This window comes from Diabrotica undecimpunctata, chromosome 5, assembly GCF_040954645.1.
Source record: "Diabrotica undecimpunctata isolate CICGRU chromosome 5, icDiaUnde3, whole genome shotgun sequence".
Taxonomy (NCBI): Eukaryota; Metazoa; Arthropoda; class Insecta; order Coleoptera; family Chrysomelidae; genus Diabrotica; species Diabrotica undecimpunctata.
The window spans coordinates 142,739,025-142,762,355 of NC_092807.1; the positions used below are offsets into that span (position 1 = coordinate 142,739,025).

Genomic DNA, 23,331 nt, shown 5'->3' on the forward strand with positions numbered 1-23,331 from the left:
TACAATGATGCTAATGTTTTAACATTTTTAGTTGCAATTTTAATATCAGAATAGTTAGCAAAGACTTTAGTTAGTTTGGGTGTTAATGTTGGTATATAAGGTAGTGATGTGAAAGTAAATTGAGATTGCACGATTTGTTGATTTGGTTCTCTTGTTTGATTCATGTCAATCATTCTATGTTAAATAAAAATTTGTTAATTATTTTAATTGGGTATGAATTCTCTAATAAAATGTCTAATAAAAGTTCTAATAACCCTTTGTTGATGTTATTGATGTGTGATTAATTGACTATTCTGTTTTTTAAAGCCAATATCAAATTTATTTTCATATGAGGTGGATGTTGTGAATGATAATTAATAAATCTGTTACTAAATATAGGTTTTCTTTACAAACATTTATCAAACGATTTGTGGATGACTTAATACTTGCTTGACCTACAGACAAAATAAATGAAACTTTACAAACTTTTAATAATTATTGTGAACATTTACAAGTTACATGTGAATAAGAGATAGAAAATAGCATCCCATATCCCATATAGAAATGGTATGCATAAATAAATATCAATGCGTTAATAAAAAAACTGATATTGATAAACTAAGCAATATCTATAATTACATTCTGTCTTACGAAAATTAATACTATAATTTTCTAATATTTGATTTTCTGACTATAAATACTATAATTTCAAAAAATTTTAGTTATCAACAACAAAAAATATAATAAACAGAAACGAGTGTCTTTCTGACATAAATCAAACATCAACATAATCAATGTCATAATGAATTTGTACAAAATTAAATAAAATTAAAATATTGTACTTACATAACTAGATAATTTTAATAAGTTAAGTTTTAATGTTTTGTAAATTTGAAAATTTAATGGATTAACCAACCTCATGTTGTAAGTTTTTATACTAGTTTTATACAATGCTATTTAATTTTAATTTCATTGTATTTACTGATACCATATTTTAGCATATCCTGAAGAAGCAAATAAATTTTGCAAAAGCTAGAACAAAGAGTTTCACTTTCCTGCCCTATTAATGACTGCAACCCCAAAATAAAACTTTATTTTACATAACGTGTCAATAATACCTAACTACTTTATATATATATATATATATATATATATATATATATATTGAATTTTATTTAAAAATAATTACAATACTTGCATTAACATATTAAAATTATATAACTCATTGTCAACTTTTAAATAATTCTACATAATACATAACTACTTACTCTTCAACATTAATTTTACCTAACTTGTCCCCCAAACACCTATCATCACACATCGATAAACGAGATAAAATTGATGCATCTTAACAAAATAAAAAAATTAATTAAAGTTTATAATTGTTTATAACAAATAAAAATCGGTAAGATTAAATAAAAAATTCAAAAAGTTCTCAAAAAAAAATTTGGTCCATTTTTGATAAGGTCAAAAAAAGTTGTAACTAGTTGAGGTCTCGAATTCCAAATGAAAACCCTAAAGGTTTGAAATTTAGATGCTTGGATTTCGAGACCAATAACCAGTAATTGTCATTGTTTCTAGAGAGCCTAAAAAATCGATATCTCCTTATCATTTTATCAATTTGTAAGAGATTATGCTCTACCTACTTGAGATATTTTAAATCAATAAATTCGTCTTCGATTGTTTAAAATCTTTTGATTAGATATATCTATCGTTATAGGTGTCTGAATACTCATCAATATGACAACGCATAGTATGTTTACTATTATTTAATTATATTTAACCAAAGTATGTGATTTATTAGATAACTGGTACTCTTTTATTTTTAATTGTAAGTACTGTTTAATTTTTATTATTTGGTCTTTTTACGCTGATTTTAAAATAAATTGTTGGTCTTATTCTAATGCTATGAAGATGCTTAGATAACTAGCAATGTCAATCCGAGAAAAAAGCCCTGAAAGAACTTAAATCCAAATCTAATCATTCTTCCAGCGGGTGAAAGAAATGTCACCGTCATTTTAAACACTTCTTCTTATATTAACAAACTCTCAAATCCTATTAATACTTCAGACTACATACCAATTCCTAATAATTCTACTACCTATCTACAAACAACAATGTTGCCATGAAATAATCTCTAATTTCTAGCGAAAAGTCGTCTAAAATACATCGAATATATGGCTTACCCAAAATTTAACCCGATATTTCTCTATGTTTCATTGTCAGTGCATAAAACTGCCCTACACAATCATTTGCCAAGTACTTGGCCAAAACTCTACAATATTTCGCCGAAAATGCTTCATCCTTCGTCAAAAATTCTTTTCATTTCATCAACTTCTTAAAGAAGTCAGACATTCTAGTAAGTTTCGATATTATTTCAGTCTATACAACCATTTGCTTCAAATTCACTCTTCTTCTTAATTTGTAAACCTTTTGCTACTATTCTGGCTTTTTTACTTTAATCATCCTTTTTTTTTAAGTTATTTTGTTTGATAGCTTTTTTATGTTTAGGTAATTCTACTTCTGCACATGTACCTATTTAGTTTTTCATGTGAAAGTAGCTTCTTTCTTATATATTCTACCCATTCTGGATCTTTTATGACATCTTCCTAGCATAAATGACCATTTTCTGTATGTCCCATATTCACTTAAATTTTTGGATGCTTTTATTTTTGTTCCTGTTTTTGTTATATTTATCTTTGGCATGCATTCTTCAGCATTCCCTGAACATTCTCTGTTTCATCTTTATTAGCTTCCTTTAAATCATCATCTTGAATTTCTATTTCTATATTATTTATTCTTCCTTGCAATTCATTTTCATATTGTATTTATTTTGTTTCCTTATTTGTATACATATTGGTCTTACTGATTTCATTATAATTACTTAACATTTCATCAAATCTCTTGAAAAAAGAGTGCTTTACTTCCAAATACTTTCATTTTTTAATAAATCTTGTTTATTGTACCATCTCGTGGTAGGTGTTCCTTCATTATTTGCTTGAGTTGGTGTTCTATTTAACTCATATGCTGAGCACATCATTGCTTCCCCCTATAACTTTCTTGGACGATTAGTTTAAGCAAAATTGGTCCTTACTTTGTCTAATAAGCTTCTGTTCATTCTCTCTGAAATCCCATTTTATTGTGGAGTATACAGATAACGACATTGTTTTGTTGAACATAGGAATTAAGATTTATTGCAATCCCATCTCTATAGTAATATATAATCTCTTTATTATAATGCTCTAAAACTACTTTTTTGGTTATTTTTCAGCCTTAATAGCAATACAAATAAATAAGTAAGTAAATAAGTAATATCCTTATAACAATAAGACAAATAAAAAGAAAAAATCAGAATAAGCATCGTTTGTACTTTTAAATAAAAAAAAACAATAAAATTCTTCCAAAGTGAAACATAAAAAATACTACCTAATTAAGAACCTAAAAACTTTGTAAAATGTACTTAACAAAAAATAAAACTTAGGAAAGCAGATTAATGAATTAAGGGCTCAAATATTCCACCTCCTTGTGCTAAACAGTAACCAAATCTCTAGTACAGATTTCTCCCCATATTTTGGAGTAGGGCTGGTGTAATGCTTGCAGAGAAATAAAGTATTTTTGCCCTTAACTCGACTAGGTTTGTGGCCCTTTCAAACTGATGCCTATAAATGTTTTCTTTCAGAAAACCCCAAAAAAAGAAATCGTTAGGCGCTAAGTTACAGGATCTAGCGGGCGATTTAATCGTACCACGTGTACTTATCAGTCGATCATGAAACGTTTGATTGAGGAAGTCAAAGTTGCTCTAGAGTTGTGAACCGAACACCCATCCTGTTGGAAATAAACCTCCTGAAAATTAACGGGAAGGCGTCGAACTGCCGGAATGGTCTCATTCTGTAAAAGTTGTAAATATTTGGGTCCGTTTAGGTTTCCATTGATAAAAAATGGACCGACAATATGGTGGCCTAACATCCCAGTCCAAACATTTAACTTAACTTTTAACTGAGGTGCTTATTTTTTCAAGAATAATACCTTACAACGGATGCATTGTATTTTTTATGTAATGGAAATGAAGATACGTCAGAACACAAAATATTTTTTAAAAAGTTTACATTTTCATTGTGTTTATCTAACATAAATTCACAAAACTCCATCCGCATAAAGTTATCTTCCGGAAACAGTTCTTGTGTTGGTTGTATCTTAAAACAGTGATACCTATTCCTTTTGAGAACTCGCTGGGCAGTTCGAGCATTCACGTTAACTTTCTTAGCAATTTGTACATTATTGCAGGGTTCACTAGCTTCCACAAAAGCACAAATATCAATATCCCTGTTTTGACGCTTCTCATCGATAGGTCTAACACGTGGTTTGTTACCTTCATGACACTTTTTACAACTGTTTACACATCCCGAAGCTTGAAAATGTTTAATGGTATTTTTAACTGTTGTAACACCTTCTTCTTCTTCTCGTGCCACTCCTAGCGGATATTGGAAATCATCATGGCCACTGCGACTTTGTTAGCAGCGCGCCTAAAAAGTTCAATCGAACTACACCCGAACCATTCACGTAGATTACGAAGCCACGATATTTTTCTTCTTCCCACACTTCTTTTGCCCTTAATTTTGCCCTGCATGATATTTCTTAAAAGTTCGTACTTTTCACCTCTCACAATGTGCCCCAAGTATTCCATCTTTCTAGTTTTTATCTCATTTAGAATTTCGCATCTTTTGTCTAAATTTTGGAGTACTTGCGTGTTAGTGACGCGGTCCATCCATGATATTCTGAGAATGCGCCTATAGCACCACATCTCGAAAGCTTCGATGTTTTTTGTGGTCAACTGTTTTAGTGTCCAAGCCTCTACTCCATACAACAGGGTAGAAAAGACATAATACCGCAGCATTCGTATTCGTAACTTTATGTTGATATCACGATTGCAAAAGAGTTTGCGCATTCTATTAAAGACTGATCTAGCGATTTCTATTCTACATCTAATCTCTTTTGTTTGATCAGTATCGTCTGTGATCCAATCACCTAGATATTTATAACAGGACACACGCTCAATCGTTGTATTGTCTATTACAAGATTAGCTCTGATGTTATTTGATTTCGTGATTACCATAAATTTAGTTTTTTTCAAATTAATTTTCAAGCCGTAACTGTTACAGTATATATTGAGACTTTGAACGAGATGTTGTAGTTCTACTAGCGTTCCCGTTAGGAGAACCGTATCATCAGCATACCTTATATTGTTGATCGTCTCACCATTTATTATCAGACCAAGATCTTCTTCCTCGAGTGCTTGTTCACAAATAGCTTCACTATACAGATTAAATAAAAGTGGCGACAAGATGCATCCCTGCCGGACTCCTCGACGGATTTGAATTTCTTCTGTTAGCCTACCCTCAACCTTCACATTTGCTGTTTGATTCCAATATAGGTTGCATATAATTCGAATATCTCGGCTGTCTATATTTTTCTTTATTAGAATTTGTCTTAGTGGTTCATGTTGTACTTTGTCAAAGGCCTTTTCGAAATCAATAAAGCAGGTGTAAATTTCTTGGTTCATGTCTAAGCATCTCTGTAAGAGAACGTTCATTGCAAACAGAGCCTCCCTTGTACCCAGCCCTTTTCTGAATCCCATCTGAGTGTTACTGATGTCTGCGTCTAATTTCCTATAGATCCTATTATGGATTATTTTCAGGAACAGATTTTAGAGCATGACTCATCAAAGCTATCGTACGATATTCGCTGCATTCCCTTGTATTTGCCTTTTTGGCAGTAGTATAAAGGTCGAACGGAGCCATTCCCTAGGTATTATTCCAGTTCTATATATTGTGTTAAATAGATCTAGGAGTATTTTAATAGATTCATCGTCCATAAGTTTGAGCAGTTCTACGGGAATTTCATCAGGACCGGGGGCCTTACCACTTTTCGCTTGTTTGATTGCATAATCTATTTCTTCTCTGATTATATCAGGCCCTGTATCATCTGTATATTCGTTTGAGATTTCTTGTCTATCTTTGTCATCAAAAAGTTGTGATATGTATTCTGTCCATCGATTCATTTTTTGTTGTAAATCTGTTATGGGTATACCATCTGTATCTTTGATCTGTCCTGTCTGTGTTGTTCTTCTCCTTCCTGTCATTTCTTTAATCTTTTTGTGTACATTAAAAAAGTCATATTTTCGCTCCAGTTGTTCCAACTCCTGGCATTGCTCACTTAGCCATCTTTCTCTAGCTTCTCTTATTTTCTTTTTTATCAGTTTATCTGTTTCTTTGTATCTTATCGGGCTATTTGTTTTGTGTACCCTTCTTTCACACATCAACTGTAGTATTTCCTCATTCATCCATTCTTTATGTTTCCTTTCTTTCGGTGTTAAATTTTCTCTCCCTGCCAGCATTACGGCATGTTTAATATTCTCCCATTTTGGTGTTGTAACACCTGGTGAGGATCTATTTTCGAAGGCAACAATAAATAAATCAATTACTTCACGTATCAAATGACCCTGAAAGTATCATGTTACAAGTTGCACTTTTTTTGGCATTTTATTAATTATTTACTTACTATTACGTATTATGTACAACTAAAATTTTACAAGTGCTTATAAATCAGAAGATAAGTTTAGCAGATAAACAACAGGGTTTTCATAGTGGAAGATAGTGTACAGATGCAATATTCATCGTTATAAAGAAAATTACTGAGAAATCAATAGAGCACAATAAACCAGCATTTCTGTATCTTATTGACCTAGAGAAAGCGGTTGACAAAGTTAGACTCAAAGATGTAATCCATCTTTTGTATAATAGAGAAATTCCCCTAAATATTATAAAAACTATTGAAAACATCTTCCACAACAATAAAATAGAAGTCAGAACAGATGGACAACTTACAGAACCTATAGAAATCGGCAGCGAAAACAAGGGGATTCATTGAGTCTCATGCTCTTTAATTTGATCATGGATGAAATCATCAAAATGGTTATTAAAGAAAAAGAATGCAGAATGGGAAACAAAGAAACAAAAATACTCTGTTACGCAGACGACGCAATATTGATAGCGCAAGATGAAGAAAGTCTAAATATCAAAAGAATTTAATATGACAATCTCATCTCAGAAAACTAAAACAATAGTATATGTATATATATATATATATATATATATATATATATATATATATATATATATATATATATATATATATATATATATATATATATATATGAAGAATAAATAAAAATCAATCCAATTGTTTTGATGAGTTTTATTTATTTCGGTATAATGTTTAATATTATTAATAAACACAAAATAAACAAACGGTATGTTATGACGATTAAGGTCGAGAGTTTCGTAATAAATAGATAACGTTTTCTAGATAAACCTATCGGACATTTACCCTAATAGGATTTAGTTACTTTATACTACGGACATTCATAGTGAAACCTACTAAAATTTCCCCTGAGAATGACCTAATATTTTCTGCCCAGTAGCGGAACTCCTCTATTTCTCGTAATCTTAATAGATTACACGCACATTTTAATAGATTATGATATAGCTATGCATTTCAAAGTAAACTAATTAGTTTAGTTTAGACTAAAAATATCACGGGTATTAAAAACTGAGTTATTATATTTTTTTTATAGTTTTTATGCGAGTTTAAATCCTTCTTCTTCTTCCTCTTCTTCTTCCTTCTTGTATGTAGGCTTTAAAGCCTGTTTTTCAGTCTGTCTTTCAGTACTTCTTCGTCCATTTGGTGACTTATATCGTGCTATTCTTACTATCCTATCCTCCGCCATTCTACTTATGTGTTTGTTCCACTTCTGTTTCCGTTTTGTCACCCATCCATGTATGTCTTCTATATTACATGCTCTTTTTATGTTTTCGCTTCTCTCCCTAGTCAACAAACTTTTCCCTGATATTCGTTGAAGTATTTTCATCTCTGTTGTTTCTAGTAGTCGGCTCGTTTTAGATGTGTTAGATCTTGTCTCCGCCGTGTATGTTAATATAAGTCTAATTGTTGCTTTATAGACTCTTGTTTTTGTATCTTGTCTTAGGTGTTTGTTCTTCCAGATTGTGTCATTAAGAGATCACGCCGCTTTACTTGCTTTTAAGCTTTGTTGTCATACTTCTTCTTCAACATCTTCGTAACTAGTTATATCTATTCCCAGATATCTGAACCTTGCTTTTTGCTTTATTATTTTCACATTAATTTCGATTTTACATCGAAGTGGGTATTTAGATGTTGTCATACATTTGGTTTTATTTAAATCCTAATTAAATAAATTAAAGTATATCCCAAATAAAGCTGTTTTTTCACGACGATTAAGAAAAGAGGAACGTTACTAACTGATAACAACATTGCTGCATTAGTAATAATTCTAAATAAACTTACTTACTTACTTTACTTACTAAACCTAACAAAAATGTAACTAGGGGTATTTTTATTATATTTATTATTATTTACATCCCATTGATATTAACCTAGTGATGCCTCTATTCATATTAATAAACCTACATATGAAATATGAAATGAAAGCTGCATAATGGTTGTTTGCTATTTGCCTACTACTGGTGTATTTGACAAATTTTACTAAAAACTAGACGCTATCATTTGTATGTATAGTTTTCTGCAATCGGAGGTGCAACGTTATCAGCTCTTATCTCCGTATTTAAAATTAAGATAAAAAATATATTTACATAATAAAAATCAATCGTCCTGTACCGTGGTGGAATAAATAGTAAATTATTCCTAAACCTATTCGCTCCGTGCGTGACCATGGTAGGGGTACCTTGAAACGATGCCAGCGTGCGTAGCGGCGAAATATGACAAAATTGGACACTATCTTTTTACGCATAAATTTTATCAAAAATGTGTGCAAATACATGTTGCGTATTTAATTGTGCTAATAATAGCAAAAATAATAAGTGTAGTTTTTATAGGTTCCCAAAGATTACATATAAATTAGAGAAAAGAAAAAGATGGATCCGTGCTATTAATATGAAAAAGGAAATAACATAATTTTTATGCAATTAAAATAAAAAATATTAAAATAATTTACCTTAAATAATATTTTATAAGGCTTCAAGCTAACTGCAGAGTGCCTGATGACTTTAGCTTTTATATCATAACTCTTACTATTACTGTTTTTAATTATATGCTCTTTCACGTGAAAAACTTGATTTGCCAGTACTAGATTTTCAACTTTTCTCTTCCGTTTGGGGTTAAAAAGATATATTATGATGAATTTTGAGAAACCCAGTTTTTAATACTACATTTATTTTGTACATAAACTGAAAAAATATAATTAAAAAGTTAATTATTAATAATTGTCAATTTCGCCTGTATTTAACAATGTCAAACATATGTCATATGTTTAACCTAAAAATTGGTAGGTCCAAAACTGTCAGATGAAGGCGGTAGGTGTCGCGTCAGTCACGCACGGAGCGAATACAAAAAGCATAAAACACTCGAAAATAAAGTAAAGTTTAAAATGCTAAAAGCAAGGGCATAGATAACTGTCAAAACTGCTAAAACATTTTCATAAAATAAGTAAGTATCGGAGATTATTAGCAATACCCTTTTCTCTGATGTCTAGAACAAAGTTAGAAAAATATTTGGTTTTCACAGTTCACACAATTTCAAGAGTGAAAGAAAATAATAATTTCATAACATCGATTAGTGATATTGCAAACATTTTTGGGAGAATCTATCAAAGACACACATCGAATCAACAGTATACAGCCAATTTTCAAATCAACCTTATACATCCGTCAGAAGTTTAAAATAATTCCTTAAACCATCCTATCTCTTTTTAATGGATAAACTCATCTCTTCTTAACCTGAAGAATTCTAGTCGTAACCAAGGCCCATGAGTTGTAAAAACACTTGCAGAACATTGGTATAGGTCTGGTCAAAATATTACAACTGATAATTTTTTTACCGATATTGCTTTATCTGAAGAACTCTTACACAAAAATTTAACTCCTTTGGGTACTATCAAAAAAAATAGGAAGAGTTTACCCAAATCATGGCTTGAAATGACAGATCGCTCACTGTAATCTTCAAAATTTTTGTTCACCAGAAACATTACCTACTTTAGTTTAATATGTAACCTGCCTAACAAGTTTGTTGTATTATTATCGACCTTAAACAATAAATATAAACTTTCTAGTGAATACCAAAAGTTTAAACCAAATATTATTTTGGATTATAACAAAACCAAAAGTGGAGTTGATATTTTAGATAAATTGATCCGAGAGTACACATGCAAAAGAGCAACAATGCTTTTGTTCTATGGAATATGAAAAATCCGGAATTCACCACCCTAGTAAATATAAAACATCGCAGAAAACTTTTTCTGGAGAAGCTTGGAAAACAACTAACCTCGCCCAATATAAAACAAAGGGCTAAAGCAATACAAGAAGAATCCTCCGGGTACCATAAATCCGTAATCGCTGCAATAGAGACCACCGGTGTTAGTGTAAAAAAGCAAATAGAAGTGCCGCAATCTGTAACAAAACGAGGTCGTTATTATTCTTAAAGGGGTAGTGACAATAAATATTCAAAAGGATGTGAAATGTGTAAAATATTTGGTTGTTATACTCATTAAAAACGCGAAGAAGTCCATATTGTCAAAATTAAACGCAACTAATGCCAAAAAGGCCAGGATGGTGAACTATCTTAAAAAATTTAAATACAATAATTTAGGATTATAATTTTTATGTTTCTGTATTTTTTGTTGAATTAAAGATACTGTTTAATAATACTGACTATTTAAAACATCCTTATAAATAAAATCAGAATGGGCCACGCTTGACCCATCATCGTAATCTAAGTAAGTAAAATAATCTCCGTACTCCGAAGGTTCTACTGACAACTCGATGCGGGAAAGTATTGTTTAAGTATTCCCTAATGATTCGAGCGATGTGAACTGAACAGCCGTCTTGATGGAACCAAACATTCACCAGATTTACATCAGGATGATTGAGAATAGCGGAAAGAACATGATCCTGTAATAAATCAAGGTATACTCTACTATTCAAGTTGCCCTCAATAAAAAATAGACCTATTATTTGGTCTCCTAAAATGCCAGTTCAGACCTTAACTTTTTGAGAACGTTGAGTTCGGTAAACAACACTTCTGTGTTGGTTTTCCCGCGTCCAATACCTCGTAATACGATATTATGAATTTTCTACATGCAAGAAATTGGTCTCTTTTTAAAAAATACAGAAAATATATCTACACACCCTTGTCCAGAATTCTTTGTCAACCATTTTCCATCCACTCCTGAATGTAGGTCTCTCCCAATTGCTTCCATCTTTCTCTATCTTGCGCCAATCTATTCCACTGTTTGCCTGCCACTGTTCTTATGTCATCTACCCATCTTTTTTGAGGTCTTCCCGTGCTTCTTGTTGTCGTCCTTGGTCTCCATTCTAGAATTCTCCGTGTCCACCTGTTGTCATTATATCGGGCTACGTGACCTGCCCAGCGCCATTTCATTTTTGCAATTTCTTCCACAATATCCCTAATCTTCGTTCTACATCTTATCTCGGTGTTTCTAATCTTGTCTCTTAGTGATATTCCAAGCATGATTCGTTCCATTGCTCTTTGCGTTGTTTCTAATTTTTTAGCAGATTTTTTGGTAAGGGCTACTGTCTCCAAGCCGTAAGTAGAAACTGGTAGTATGCATGTGTTATACACCTTTTTCTTTAAGTTTACAGGAATGGAGGTGTTTTTCAAGATATATGCTAATTTGCCGAAAGCGCCCCATGCCAGTTGTGTTCTTCTTTTAATTTCAGCATCTTGATTTGGTTTTCCTAGTTTGATAACATGACCTAGATATACATAATGTTCAACATTTTCTATGGTATGATTTTGTATTGTTATATTTGTCTGGTCTCGGCTCAGTATTTTTGTTTTGCTGTAGTTCATTTTTAAGCCTACCGCTCCTGAAACTGCATTTAATTGTTGTAACATATCATTTAGTTCTTGGATATTGTCGGCTATTAAAACTATGTCATCTGCGAATCGCAAGTGGTTTAAGTATGATCCGTCGACGTTGATACCCTTATTGTTCCATTCTAGTTTCTTAAAAATGTCTTCTAGAGCAAGGGTAAATAGTTTGGGAGAGATGGTGTCTCCTTGTCTTACTTGTCTCCTTGTCCAGAATTACCATCACAAAACTATTTTATTATTCGAGCTTTTTCTGCAGACATATAAACAGATCTGTTGTTTACAGAAATAAATTTAAAATCTACGCTCTTATTGCTTTAAAAAACCACTGTATAATGACATTAATGACAAATTATTGGCGACGGGTCGACGGAGGATCGTGGAAAGTTGACGGAGCGCGGTGTTGCCATTTATAGAGTGTATATCTAATTTAAAACTTAACGTACTGTATGTCCGCTTTTTCTTTGGTACTTTTAGTCCATGCACCATTAGGTTTTGTAATTTGTGTGTTTTGTCTTATTCGCCATTTGCTCTAAAATATCCAATGCTTTAAAGTGATTATTTTGATTACTTGCATAATGTGTAAAGAGCTGTTTGTTTATGGTTAATATCAGGTCTTAAAAAAATTATAAAAATTCTGCTTAGAAATAAATAGGAGAGCTATAAAGTTTAAAAAAATTGTTGGAATCATTATAAATTTTGATCTGAAACAGTATCAAAATAAGCAGTTTAATCTATTTTAATAATGAGAAAATAAAAAATACTTGTATTCGACAGTATATAAAAGTCACTAGATAGACCGTTTAACCCCATAAATTTTTCTTAGGAGCAGCCAATGATCTGCGAAGCGACCCTCCCTTGTTTTTTACCCTGACCACTAGGCCGAGCATTTAATCCTAGTTAAGTCATTATAGGAGTGATATCTGAAACTTATTACGTTAGTGAATCGCCAAGTATGAGAATATACAAAAGTGACGGTAGTTATGTTGAAGACAATGACACTGAGTTTGGATGGTATTTTTACGAAATCATGGTTGACGAGAGCAACGATCGATTCGAGGAGATTAATAGAGAAACTAGGTGAGTTTTCTAAATATAGGGTTAAAATCAATATGTAAAGCATTTTTTCATCGTATAAAAATGACCAAATTTGAGCATTATTATTTTATTCGTATACATTTACCTTTTAATAGTATCCTGTAAATATTTATAAAAATTCGGGACCATTTTAGCAATCACCCATAGGGTATATTTTATTAAATGTAAAACTACATCAAATGCACAATTCATTTCAATATTAGCATTAGCACATTTTTGTTTAATTCATTGAATAAAATATATTGTTTCCAAAATATAAAACAGTTATAATTTTAGAATAGATGGTGTAATAACATTATTTTATAAAAATACTATCTGACCCGGCCACGCATTGCTGTGGCTTGGTTATTATACGGCTAATATTATGTTCAATTTATTTAACAGAGTTAATTAAATACCATATCAATATCATCAAAATTCTTTTGGATAATTTACGGCTTCATCTTCATTAACAATATTGTCGACTGATTTAAAAGATATCAGATTGCCTGGTAATAGCTGTTAAATCTGGAAGTTAATTTCGTTAACATCGACATTTTTCGCCACCAAAATTGTGCACTCAATAAGCCAATTATGATTCAAGTAATTATTCAGTATAGCCGGGAAGACACTTAATTTATGTGTACTTTCAACAAAAGTGCAGAAATTATCCAGAAGTTTGATGCATTGTGTATTTGGATGCAGTTTTATTTTACCGTTTACAATATTTAGTAAAAGTTTGAAGACTATTAGATATTTTTGCACTTGTACTCTAATCTTAATGATTAATTGAACTGTTTCGACATTTCGCCATACAAACTATTGTGTTAAACATGCATTAATCCTATCTACAATATTTAAAGATAGAAATAACTGGTAATGTCTGTCGGAAGTCATTAGACAGTAGTTTGTTTAATGACTTCCGACTACTGAAAGGAAATTTAAAACATTTTCCTTGTTTAAAAAAAGTAATCGAAAAAGAAGTAGTAAACGTTCAACCTTACACAGGAGAGAGATATATAGAAATGTTGACCAGAAAGCTTATCCCAAACCAACGAACAGCATTTCAGCGAAAGCAGACCAGAGACTGAATTAGAAATAGTCACACTGCAGAATGATTTGTGTTTGAAGAGCGTTTCCGGAAAAGAAAATTTTTGGTGTCTAGTGTCTAAACAGAAATACCCAATCCTAGTCAATGTAGCTTTGAAAATTAGTGCCCTGTTTTGTTCCACCTACCTTTGTGAATGAACGTTTTCAAACATGAACTTCATTAAAAACAAATACAGAAGCCGACTAACGGATGAACATTTGGACTCGTGTATTAGACTATAGTGTATTTTTTGTATGAGAGAGTAATAAAACAATAAATTATGTATGCAAATCCCTAAACTGTTGATACGGGTGACTCAATGAAAAACAGATATTTGTCAACAAGTTTACAGAAGTATATAGGAAAACAATTTTAAATTAAGTATGACCACCAGGTATAAAGGTTGGAGCAGAATAGAATACAATAGTTGTGAGGTTTACTAATCCCTAAATAAGGTTGCCAGTGTCGGAGTGATGGAGGTTAACAGGTACTAATGAATTTGCAAGAAATGTAAGATGTTTATTTTATTGGTTATATATAACCAATAAAAGTTTAATAAGTACCTACCTATTTGCAAAATAAAGTTTAATTCTTTAGATAAAATAAAACGTTTTATTTTATCTGAAATGAGTGCATTCCACGAAGTAAGGGTTTCAACAATCAAACATTTAATTCTTTAATTCCAGGAATCTACGACAGTAATTGACTAGATAATTACCTTCTAGACTTATTCCACAGAAAATGTGATAGTGGGTTTTTCCATTTTGTAGGAAGGTCCAAGTGGCGTATTCAAAATTCTTAACAGTTCACTAAAAGTAGGTACTTCAGTTGCAAGGTGCAGTTTATTGTATATACTAGTGTTATGGAAAATTTGGAAGTGCCGTGTAAACGTCGAAAAATTGGTCCTCTAACAGTTAATGAAAAAACATTAATATTTAATTGTTTTAAATCATTTACAGACAAACGTTTATGTTAAAGTGTTGATGAGACCGTTGAGTTAATTAGCAATACACTTGGTGTTGGGAAATCTACGATTTACAGAGTTATTAAAGAAGAGAAATGTGGTAGTTTTCAAATGCCACGTAATGCTCCAGGGAAACCAAAATTTCAAATAGAATATCATTTTAAAGAAGGACTTCGACGGAAAGTGCATGAATTCTTCTTTAGACAAGAATTTCCAACATTGGATAAAGTTCTTGTCTCAGTTCGAGATGATAAGGATTACCCAGAAATGAGTCGAAGTACGTTATGGAAACTTTTAAAAGAAATAGGCTTCCGCTGGAAAAAGAATCCCAGAAAGTCTATTTTATTAGAAAGAAGCGATATTGTCATATGGAGAAGACATTTTCTAAGAACCATAAAGGAAATGAGAAACCAAAAAAGAAAAATATTTTATCTTGATGAAACATGGATCAACGAGGGTCATACACCAAATAAATTTTGGCAGGATGAAACTGTTACAAGTCAAAGGCACGCTTTTGTAAATAACTTATCTACTGGTTTAAACCCACCATCAGGAAAGGGACGCAGGCTGATAATAGTACACATTGGCAGTTCAGACGGTTTTGTTGAAGGTGGTTTATTAACTTTTAAATCAACTCGTACCGGTGACTACCATGAAGACATGAACGCTGATGTCTTTCAAGAATGGTTCGAACAAATGATAGATCTTCTTCCTAATAACTGTGTAATAGTAATGGATAATGCAAGTTATCACTCCAGACTTATAGAAGGACTGCCCACAACCAAGTGGTTAAAAAAAGACTTGCAGAATTGGCTGAGTTCACAAAATATTACGTACCATCCCGGATCTATAAGAAAGGAACTTTATTCGTTGTATGCCCTTCATAAAGAAAAATTTAAAAAATACGAAATTGATGAAATTGCCAAAAATCGTGGAATGACAGTACTTAGATCCCCACCATATCATTGTGAATTAAACCCGATTGAACTGGTATGGGCACAGATAAAGAGTGAAGTTTCAAGAAAAAATACCACTTTTAAAATTCATGATGTTAAACAGTTGTTTTTGGAGGCCGTAAATAATGTAAAACCTGAAAACTGGGAAAAGGCAGTAAATCACACTATTAAAGAAGAGGAAAAAATGTGGAAGCTAGACAATATTACTGATAAAATGATCGAGCCAGTTATTATAAATCTTGGTTCTGAAAGTTCATCTTCTGAATCTGATTTGTATTTGTAACAAGTAGCTGTAAGTTTTATATTAATATTTTTATTCATCTATTTAACATACCTTAGACGGTTTTAAAAACTCTTTTTCTCTTTTGTAATTTTTAAAAATTAAAAAAAATGTGAATTTTTTAAAACCCTTTTTAATGTAGGCCAGTCAGTTCTAATATAGTGTGTGATAAAAGAGGTCACTTTTGTTTACATACACATAACACTTTATAACACTGAAATAATTCATTTATTTTTTACAATTATTCAAAGTAATTTTTCAATTAATCTTGAGCACGCCCATGGAGTGGTCAGAGCTACCAGTTAAAATTATGCTAATTACTCTCTCGTTCATAAAAATAAACTATAGGAATAACAAACTACCAACCGGATTTTAAAAAACTAACAGACATGTTGGACTGTCAATCCTCCCATTAAAACAAAATACGTAGGTATGTATTTTTTTACCATGTTTAGCTTTTACTTCCTGTTCTCTTAAGCGTACGTCTATAATAAAGGTTTTTAAAACAAGATAGATCTTTGGTGCTTAGGATTTTTTAAGTAGCTCTTTCCTGTAGTGTGGTTGCCGACACCTGATATAAAAGATGAAGTTCCGGTATAGTCGAACAACATATACGACAGAACGATGATTATTTGTTTTAATAAAATTTGTGTAGGACTCAATATATTTTTGTTATTAATTACGTTTCAACTGAGGATAAAGGAGTTGTATACATGACAATAATTTTTTTATGTAATATACAAAACGATTCTAGTGTTAATTGTTGCTAATTAAAACTGCCCCAATTGGGGTACTATATAATCTTATACCTTATATGCGAAATATTTTAGTGCCTAATAAAATTCTTGACTTAAGGTGATAATTTGATTTTTTGGTGCTTTTTTTATATAAAATTAAGTTAACTTTGTTTTCAGGTATATTTCAAAGTTAAAGAAACCGCTTAGTTTTACTTTTGAATCAATAGATTACACCAATTTTGAAGAAATAGAGGAACGACCGATAGAAAAAATTAGCCCAGATATAGAAATTGAGAGCATATTTGATGTTGAGTCGTGCACTACCGAAGAAGAAGAGGAATCGATTTGCGAGGAAGTAGATCTAGAATTTCCTCCGAAAGACAAACTTGCCGAGCTTATCGACCCATGTAGTCCTGAGACTAAAATGTTATTAGCTGTAATTAGTTATTCTAGGTTGGTATATATTTTACTTGGTTTTTTTATATTCTTTTGAAATAGTTTTCTTCAATCGCTTTTAATATTTCCTTATACGGTATTAGCCAAAGTCAACAGTACCAAAATTTAGGCCAATTAAAAAATGGAAAAGAAAGTATTTTTGAAGTCTGTAAATATTTATATCCTAGCTGAGCGCTTTCGGCTTACAAAGCCGGAACAGAGCTACACTGCCATAGAACACTAATATAAATAAACTAATTTAAAGTTTACAATATTTTACTTACGTCAAGTATCAAAACAGTACACTGGACTCCACAAGAAAAAACATATATTTATGGTACGGATGTCAGAATCCGACCATTTGTTGGTCGAAGCAGCAGATAAAATGGGGGAAATCGAACACCTGCTTTTTAAATGATTCCTCAAAAAAGTGACAAATGACATATGTCATACATAGAAAATTGATGAATTGAAATTTATGATGAAATAAGAAATTTATCGGAGACTGTCTAAACTTAATTTAGATTATAAAAGATTTATAAAACTTAATTTAAGAGAGTTTTCGATATATTCTTTATTTCATTATGAATATATCAATTTTTTGATAATTTGATTATCTTAATTTTCTATGATGACATATGTCACTTGTCATACATATGTTTATGTTCTATATTTATGACATGTTGTGCTAGGGATGACGTTTTCTCTGTTCTTTCTATGGCATTTCGATGTTCTTCTCGTCTAACTTGTATTTGTCGCAGTCTTCGTATGACATCCTATATACTCCTAGATTTTCCAATACTTTTGTTTTAAATAGTTGTTAGTACACAGAAAATTTTTTCACCAAGTACAAGAATGTAAATATACCTCTAAAAAATTAGTAACTGTAAAAGTGAAATTGGATATCAAACCTCTAATTGTGATAGCAATCTATGCACCAGAGAACAACAGAGATACCACCACAAGGGAAAACTTCTACAAACACCTTCAAATTGTAATAAACGAGACACCAAATGATGAATATATAATCCTTATGGGTGTTTTTAATGTTGTGTTGGGTGTTGGCAATGAATAGTTCCAGGAATAAAACAACGATATATTGAAAATACCAGAAATAAAAACGGAGACACCCCCAGGAGCAAACAACAATAGACCATTGGAGCCTCCATCAATTCAGGAAGTAACGGATGCAATAAAACACCTAAAAAATAATAAATCTCCATGAAGTGATGGTATACCCGCAGAACTTATTAAATGTGGAGGTGCTACTCTGACTAATCATATATATAAAATCATACTGAGAGCCTGGAATGAGGAACAAATCCCAAGAGAGTGGTGTATTGGGATCGTTTGCCCGCTACACAAAAAGGGCGATGAATTAGAATGAAAAAAACCAATGAAATTAATATAGACACATACCTTTTTTTCGTAGACTTCAAATCGATCTATGATAGTGTCCGAACAAATAAATTGTATGAAGCCATGGATGAATTCCACATCCCCAATAAACTGATAAGATTGGTTAAGGCTACAATGCACAAAGTTGTTTGCAAAGTCGAAATACAGGGCGAACAATCACAGGCATTTGAAACGCATGTTGGGCTGCGACAGGGAGATGCGCTGGCATGTCTCCTTTTCAACATAGCTCTGGAAAAGGCGATCAAGGATGCCCAAATAGACAACAGAGGAAACATTTTTAATAAATTATCCCAAATGTTGGCATATGTAGATGATGTCGACCAAGTTGCCCGCACAACACGCAAGCTAGAAGAAATATATACCACCTTATCAAATGCCTAAAAAAATATGGGCCTGCAACTAAATGAAGATAAAACTAAGATAATGGCATCAACACCTAACAATAAAGCCAGAAATCGGCCACCAATTCAATGTTGATAATTTTACCTTTGAAGTGGTGGACAAATTCACATACTTAGGCTCCCTGATCACCAAGAAGAACGTCATGACGAAAGAAATCAAGCGAAGAATAATCCTAGCAAACAAATGCTATTTTGGACTGAGTAGACATATGAGAAGCAGAAACTTAAGCCAAAAAACAAAAATAACCATATACAAAACTCTTATACAACCAGTGTTGACATATGGGTCGGAGACATGGACCATTTCCAAGGCAGATGAAAATCTCCTGCTTATATTTGAACGAAGGATCCTGAGAAGAATATTCGGTGGCATCTGTGAAAATAGTGTTTGGAGAAGGAGGTACAACTACGAGATATATCACAGATATAAACATATATTTGGTGGTAAAGACGTAGTATCCTTTATAAAAATAGGAAGACTAAGATGGGGAAGACATCTGGTAAGATCACAGCAGAACAAACCTCCTAGAAGAATCCTTATGTCGCAATCTGTGGAAAGTAGAAGTAGGGGAAGGCCAAAACTCAGATGGAGGGATGGTGAAGATGAGGATGGTAGACAAATAGGCGCAGCAAACTGGCAACAGTTGGCAATGGATAGAACTGACTGGCGTAATAGACTTGGGAAGGTCGAGGCTCTTTTATAGGGCTGTAGCACCAATGATGATGATATGGAATGTGTACATCAATAGAAGGTTATTGTTTCTATATTTGTAATGTTTATTATATGCACAAGTTTATCGTGTACATATTATTACAAGATTTTGTTCTGTGTCAAAAGTATCTATTTTATGTTGTTTATGTTTGAATTATTAATATTTCAATGTTTTTTATTTGTATCGTTCCTAAATAAACTTCTCTTGAAACGAAACCATTTTGTTTTAATTAGACATGAAATAAAAAGAAAATACTAGACCTAAATCAGTGAGTACGTAGAATTTACGTATAGCTAGCACTTACGTATGTTAAAGAAACGTTAGTATTCTAGGGTTAAAAAGATAAACACATGCCATGATGACAGTAAAAATCTCCTGTTAGTGATTTAAACAATCTTGACAAACTTGATAATTTCGTGTTTGTGTTTGCATGAATTGCAATATTTAATTAAAAATAACTATCACCTTTTGTATAATTTTATATAAATGGAATTACCAATTAACGTTATTTCTTTAAGGGCTTTTCTGCTATTGATATTATTTTATGAACATGTAATATAAGCAAGGTCTTATAAAAAGAGAATGTGTAATTATATTTTCTGTAATACATTTTACTATTCATTCTTTTATCACCAACTTTATATAGCAATTTATAGCAAAAAATTTTTAAAAATATTTTTAGGTACCAGTCTCTCATGAAAGAAGACACGACGGACAAACTAATAAAAAAAGTTAACGTTAAAACTACAAATTTTAATCACTTTATCAAAGATAAACGCACAAGTTTAAGTGAAGATATGTTTAAAGAAATCATTACATATCACGCGACCAAAGAAGATAATATGATGTCTTTAATGATGGAGTTAATTTTGACCGACGTTGATTGTCAATTAGAAGATATAGTTGATTCTGTTGAGCCAGAACCAGAAGAAGAAGAGTCTGCCAATGGTTTTCAAATACCTCAGTTTGTCTTTGAGACTAGCGATTTGGGTAAAACAATAATTTTGCATTTATTTATTTTATTAAACATATACAATAAACAACTTTCATGTTATTCATTAATTTTTCATGGTATTGTGTGGCTTTATTTTTTACATTTCCAACTATAATTTCTTACTAAACTTCCACAAAGAAAATAAAATTCCTGTAGTTGGCTGTATCTATACCATGAACCACAAAAGTTTTATTTAAAAATCCGTTGTAAAAGGTATATAATTAAAATGACCCTTTCGGGCTACATCACAACAGAACGTTTTCAGACTAACAAATCCATCATCAGTACATTTATCTGAAATGAGTATTACCCCTTTAGTGAATACAAGCGTAAAGATTCCATTTTGAGAAAGGTTAAACAAGCAATGTGGTTCAATACTCATTAGGTGTACATGAGTTTAGTCACTCAATATTTGGGTAAAAACCCTTAAAATGGTAGAAAAGTTGTAATTTATTACATACTAGAATATGGCATGATTCTAATGCATCGGTATTCTAGAACGTATGATGTTCTACTAAAATGATTCTATGCAGATTAATTTTGGCATTATGAATAAATATGAAAAATGCAAAATAAAACGTTTTAAGACGCACAAAACGGTACATTACAAATAATCAATATCTTAATAACTAACAATCTAACAAATATCTTTCTCATCATATCATATGCTTTCTCTAAGTTTATAAAGATCATTATGTGTTTCAATATTTTTCTCTTTGTTCTTCTTTATTACCTGTCTCGTGATGAATATATTATCTAGACACGATCTGGCTTTTCGGAATCCAGCTTTTTCTTCGCGATAATAGTTCGTGTGTTGATCTCTTTTTTCTTTTATTATTGTAAGAAGATTCTTGCTATTGAAGCATATGATGTGCCCAGGAAACAAATATGAAGAGCAATGAGAAAAATTCACTTTAGAGAGAAATGGGTGAATATAACGTAAAGGCTATATAAAAAAAACAGCAGTGCAAACAAAGTTATGCAATGAAATAACAAAAAAAAATCACCTCAAGCAAAGGTGTCAAACAGGGATATAGTCTATCACCTACATTTTTTACCATATATATAATATGGTATATATCATGCGGAACAATGCGCATACGGAAGAATATAAGCTAAGGGGACTCAAGATAAATTGTGTAAGACCGGATACTTCTGTATTGAATCCAAGGTTGCAGATTTAAACTTAAAATTAGAAGATGAGACAAACATGAGTTGCAAGACTTTTAAGTAATTAGGATCACTGATAATACTTGTATAAAAGTCATCAAGCTGAGGTGGTAGTTGTATGAAAGATATAGAAATGAAAATAGCCTGGGGAAAACAAGCCACGAAAGCACTCCATTGAGTGATATGGAACAACACTCTAATAAAACAAAACAGAAAAAGGTTCCTTCAGAGTATAGTGATGAATATTACCCTATATGGAGCAGAGTTAAATAAAGAAATTAAAAGAGCATGTAGGGATGATAAAAATAAACATATAAATGAGGAATGCAAAGAACTAGAGAGACATGCAAACCGATATGGATTCCATGAGCTATATAACAAAGTCCGATATCTATCCAGGGAATTTAAACCAATCTCACAAACAATAAAGGATCAAAACCAACATATTATAAATGAGGAGAAAGGGATTGCGGAGGTATGGAGAAAATATTGTCAAAGTCTATATGCAGATGATCCCCATAATGCAAATCACGACGAGTTCACTGCAGAGTGAAAACCAAACGTTTTAAAGTCAGATGTAGAAAAAGCAATCAAAAAGTTAAAAAATACAAAATCTCCTGGCGCAGACCATCTAAGATCTGCTTTTTAACCAAATTGTCTCTTGGTAATTCTAAAATTACATGGTTTCCTAAAAAGAAACATTATAATTAATAAATATTTCAAATCATTCTGTCTATATTTGTTAATTTGTCTAAGTTCTTACTTATTTTATACATAATAACATCACGGATACCTACCACTGACATTCAACTCTTCTGTACTAGTTTTAGTCTTTTTCTGTTAGCGTTTTTTAGGAGGTGATTTTAAAAGTTCAATACTTTTCACAGCTTGAGAAATAATACTGACGGTAGATACACTTAGTTTTAAGGCTGCTGCAATACGCTCAAATACATAATAAGACATTGTATTGCAAAATTATATATTTTAAATCCCTTAAATTTCTCTCTCATCAATATTTTGTTCTTGTTTAAAATACTCTATTAAACTGTAGCATTTCCATTTCCCTCGTACAAGTTTAAACACCGAAAAATATGTATATAAACAGATGGGTATTTCTTTTGATGTTGATTCCGATTAATATTGCGCGTCAAATAAATATCCACTTAGGTTGGT

General features: G+C 31.7%; 1 protein-coding gene across 1 annotated transcript in view; it reads left to right on the forward strand.

Annotated features, from left to right (window-relative positions):
- Nucleotides 1-1,695: 1,695 nt before the first annotated feature.
- The window catches only part of LOC140442500 (uncharacterized), a 30,929-nt gene continuing 9,293 nt past the window's right edge, over nt 1,696-23,331 (forward strand). Inside the window, exons 1-4 of the mRNA XM_072533567.1 lie at nt 1,696-1,810; nt 12,749-13,002; nt 17,204-17,479; nt 20,677-21,065. Of these exons, the coding sequence (XP_072389668.1) occupies nt 12,878-13,002; nt 17,204-17,479; nt 20,677-21,065 (790 nt within the window). The 5' untranslated portion in view covers nt 1,696-1,810; nt 12,749-12,877. The remainder of the gene's footprint in view (nt 1,811-12,748; nt 13,003-17,203; nt 17,480-20,676; nt 21,066-23,331) is intronic.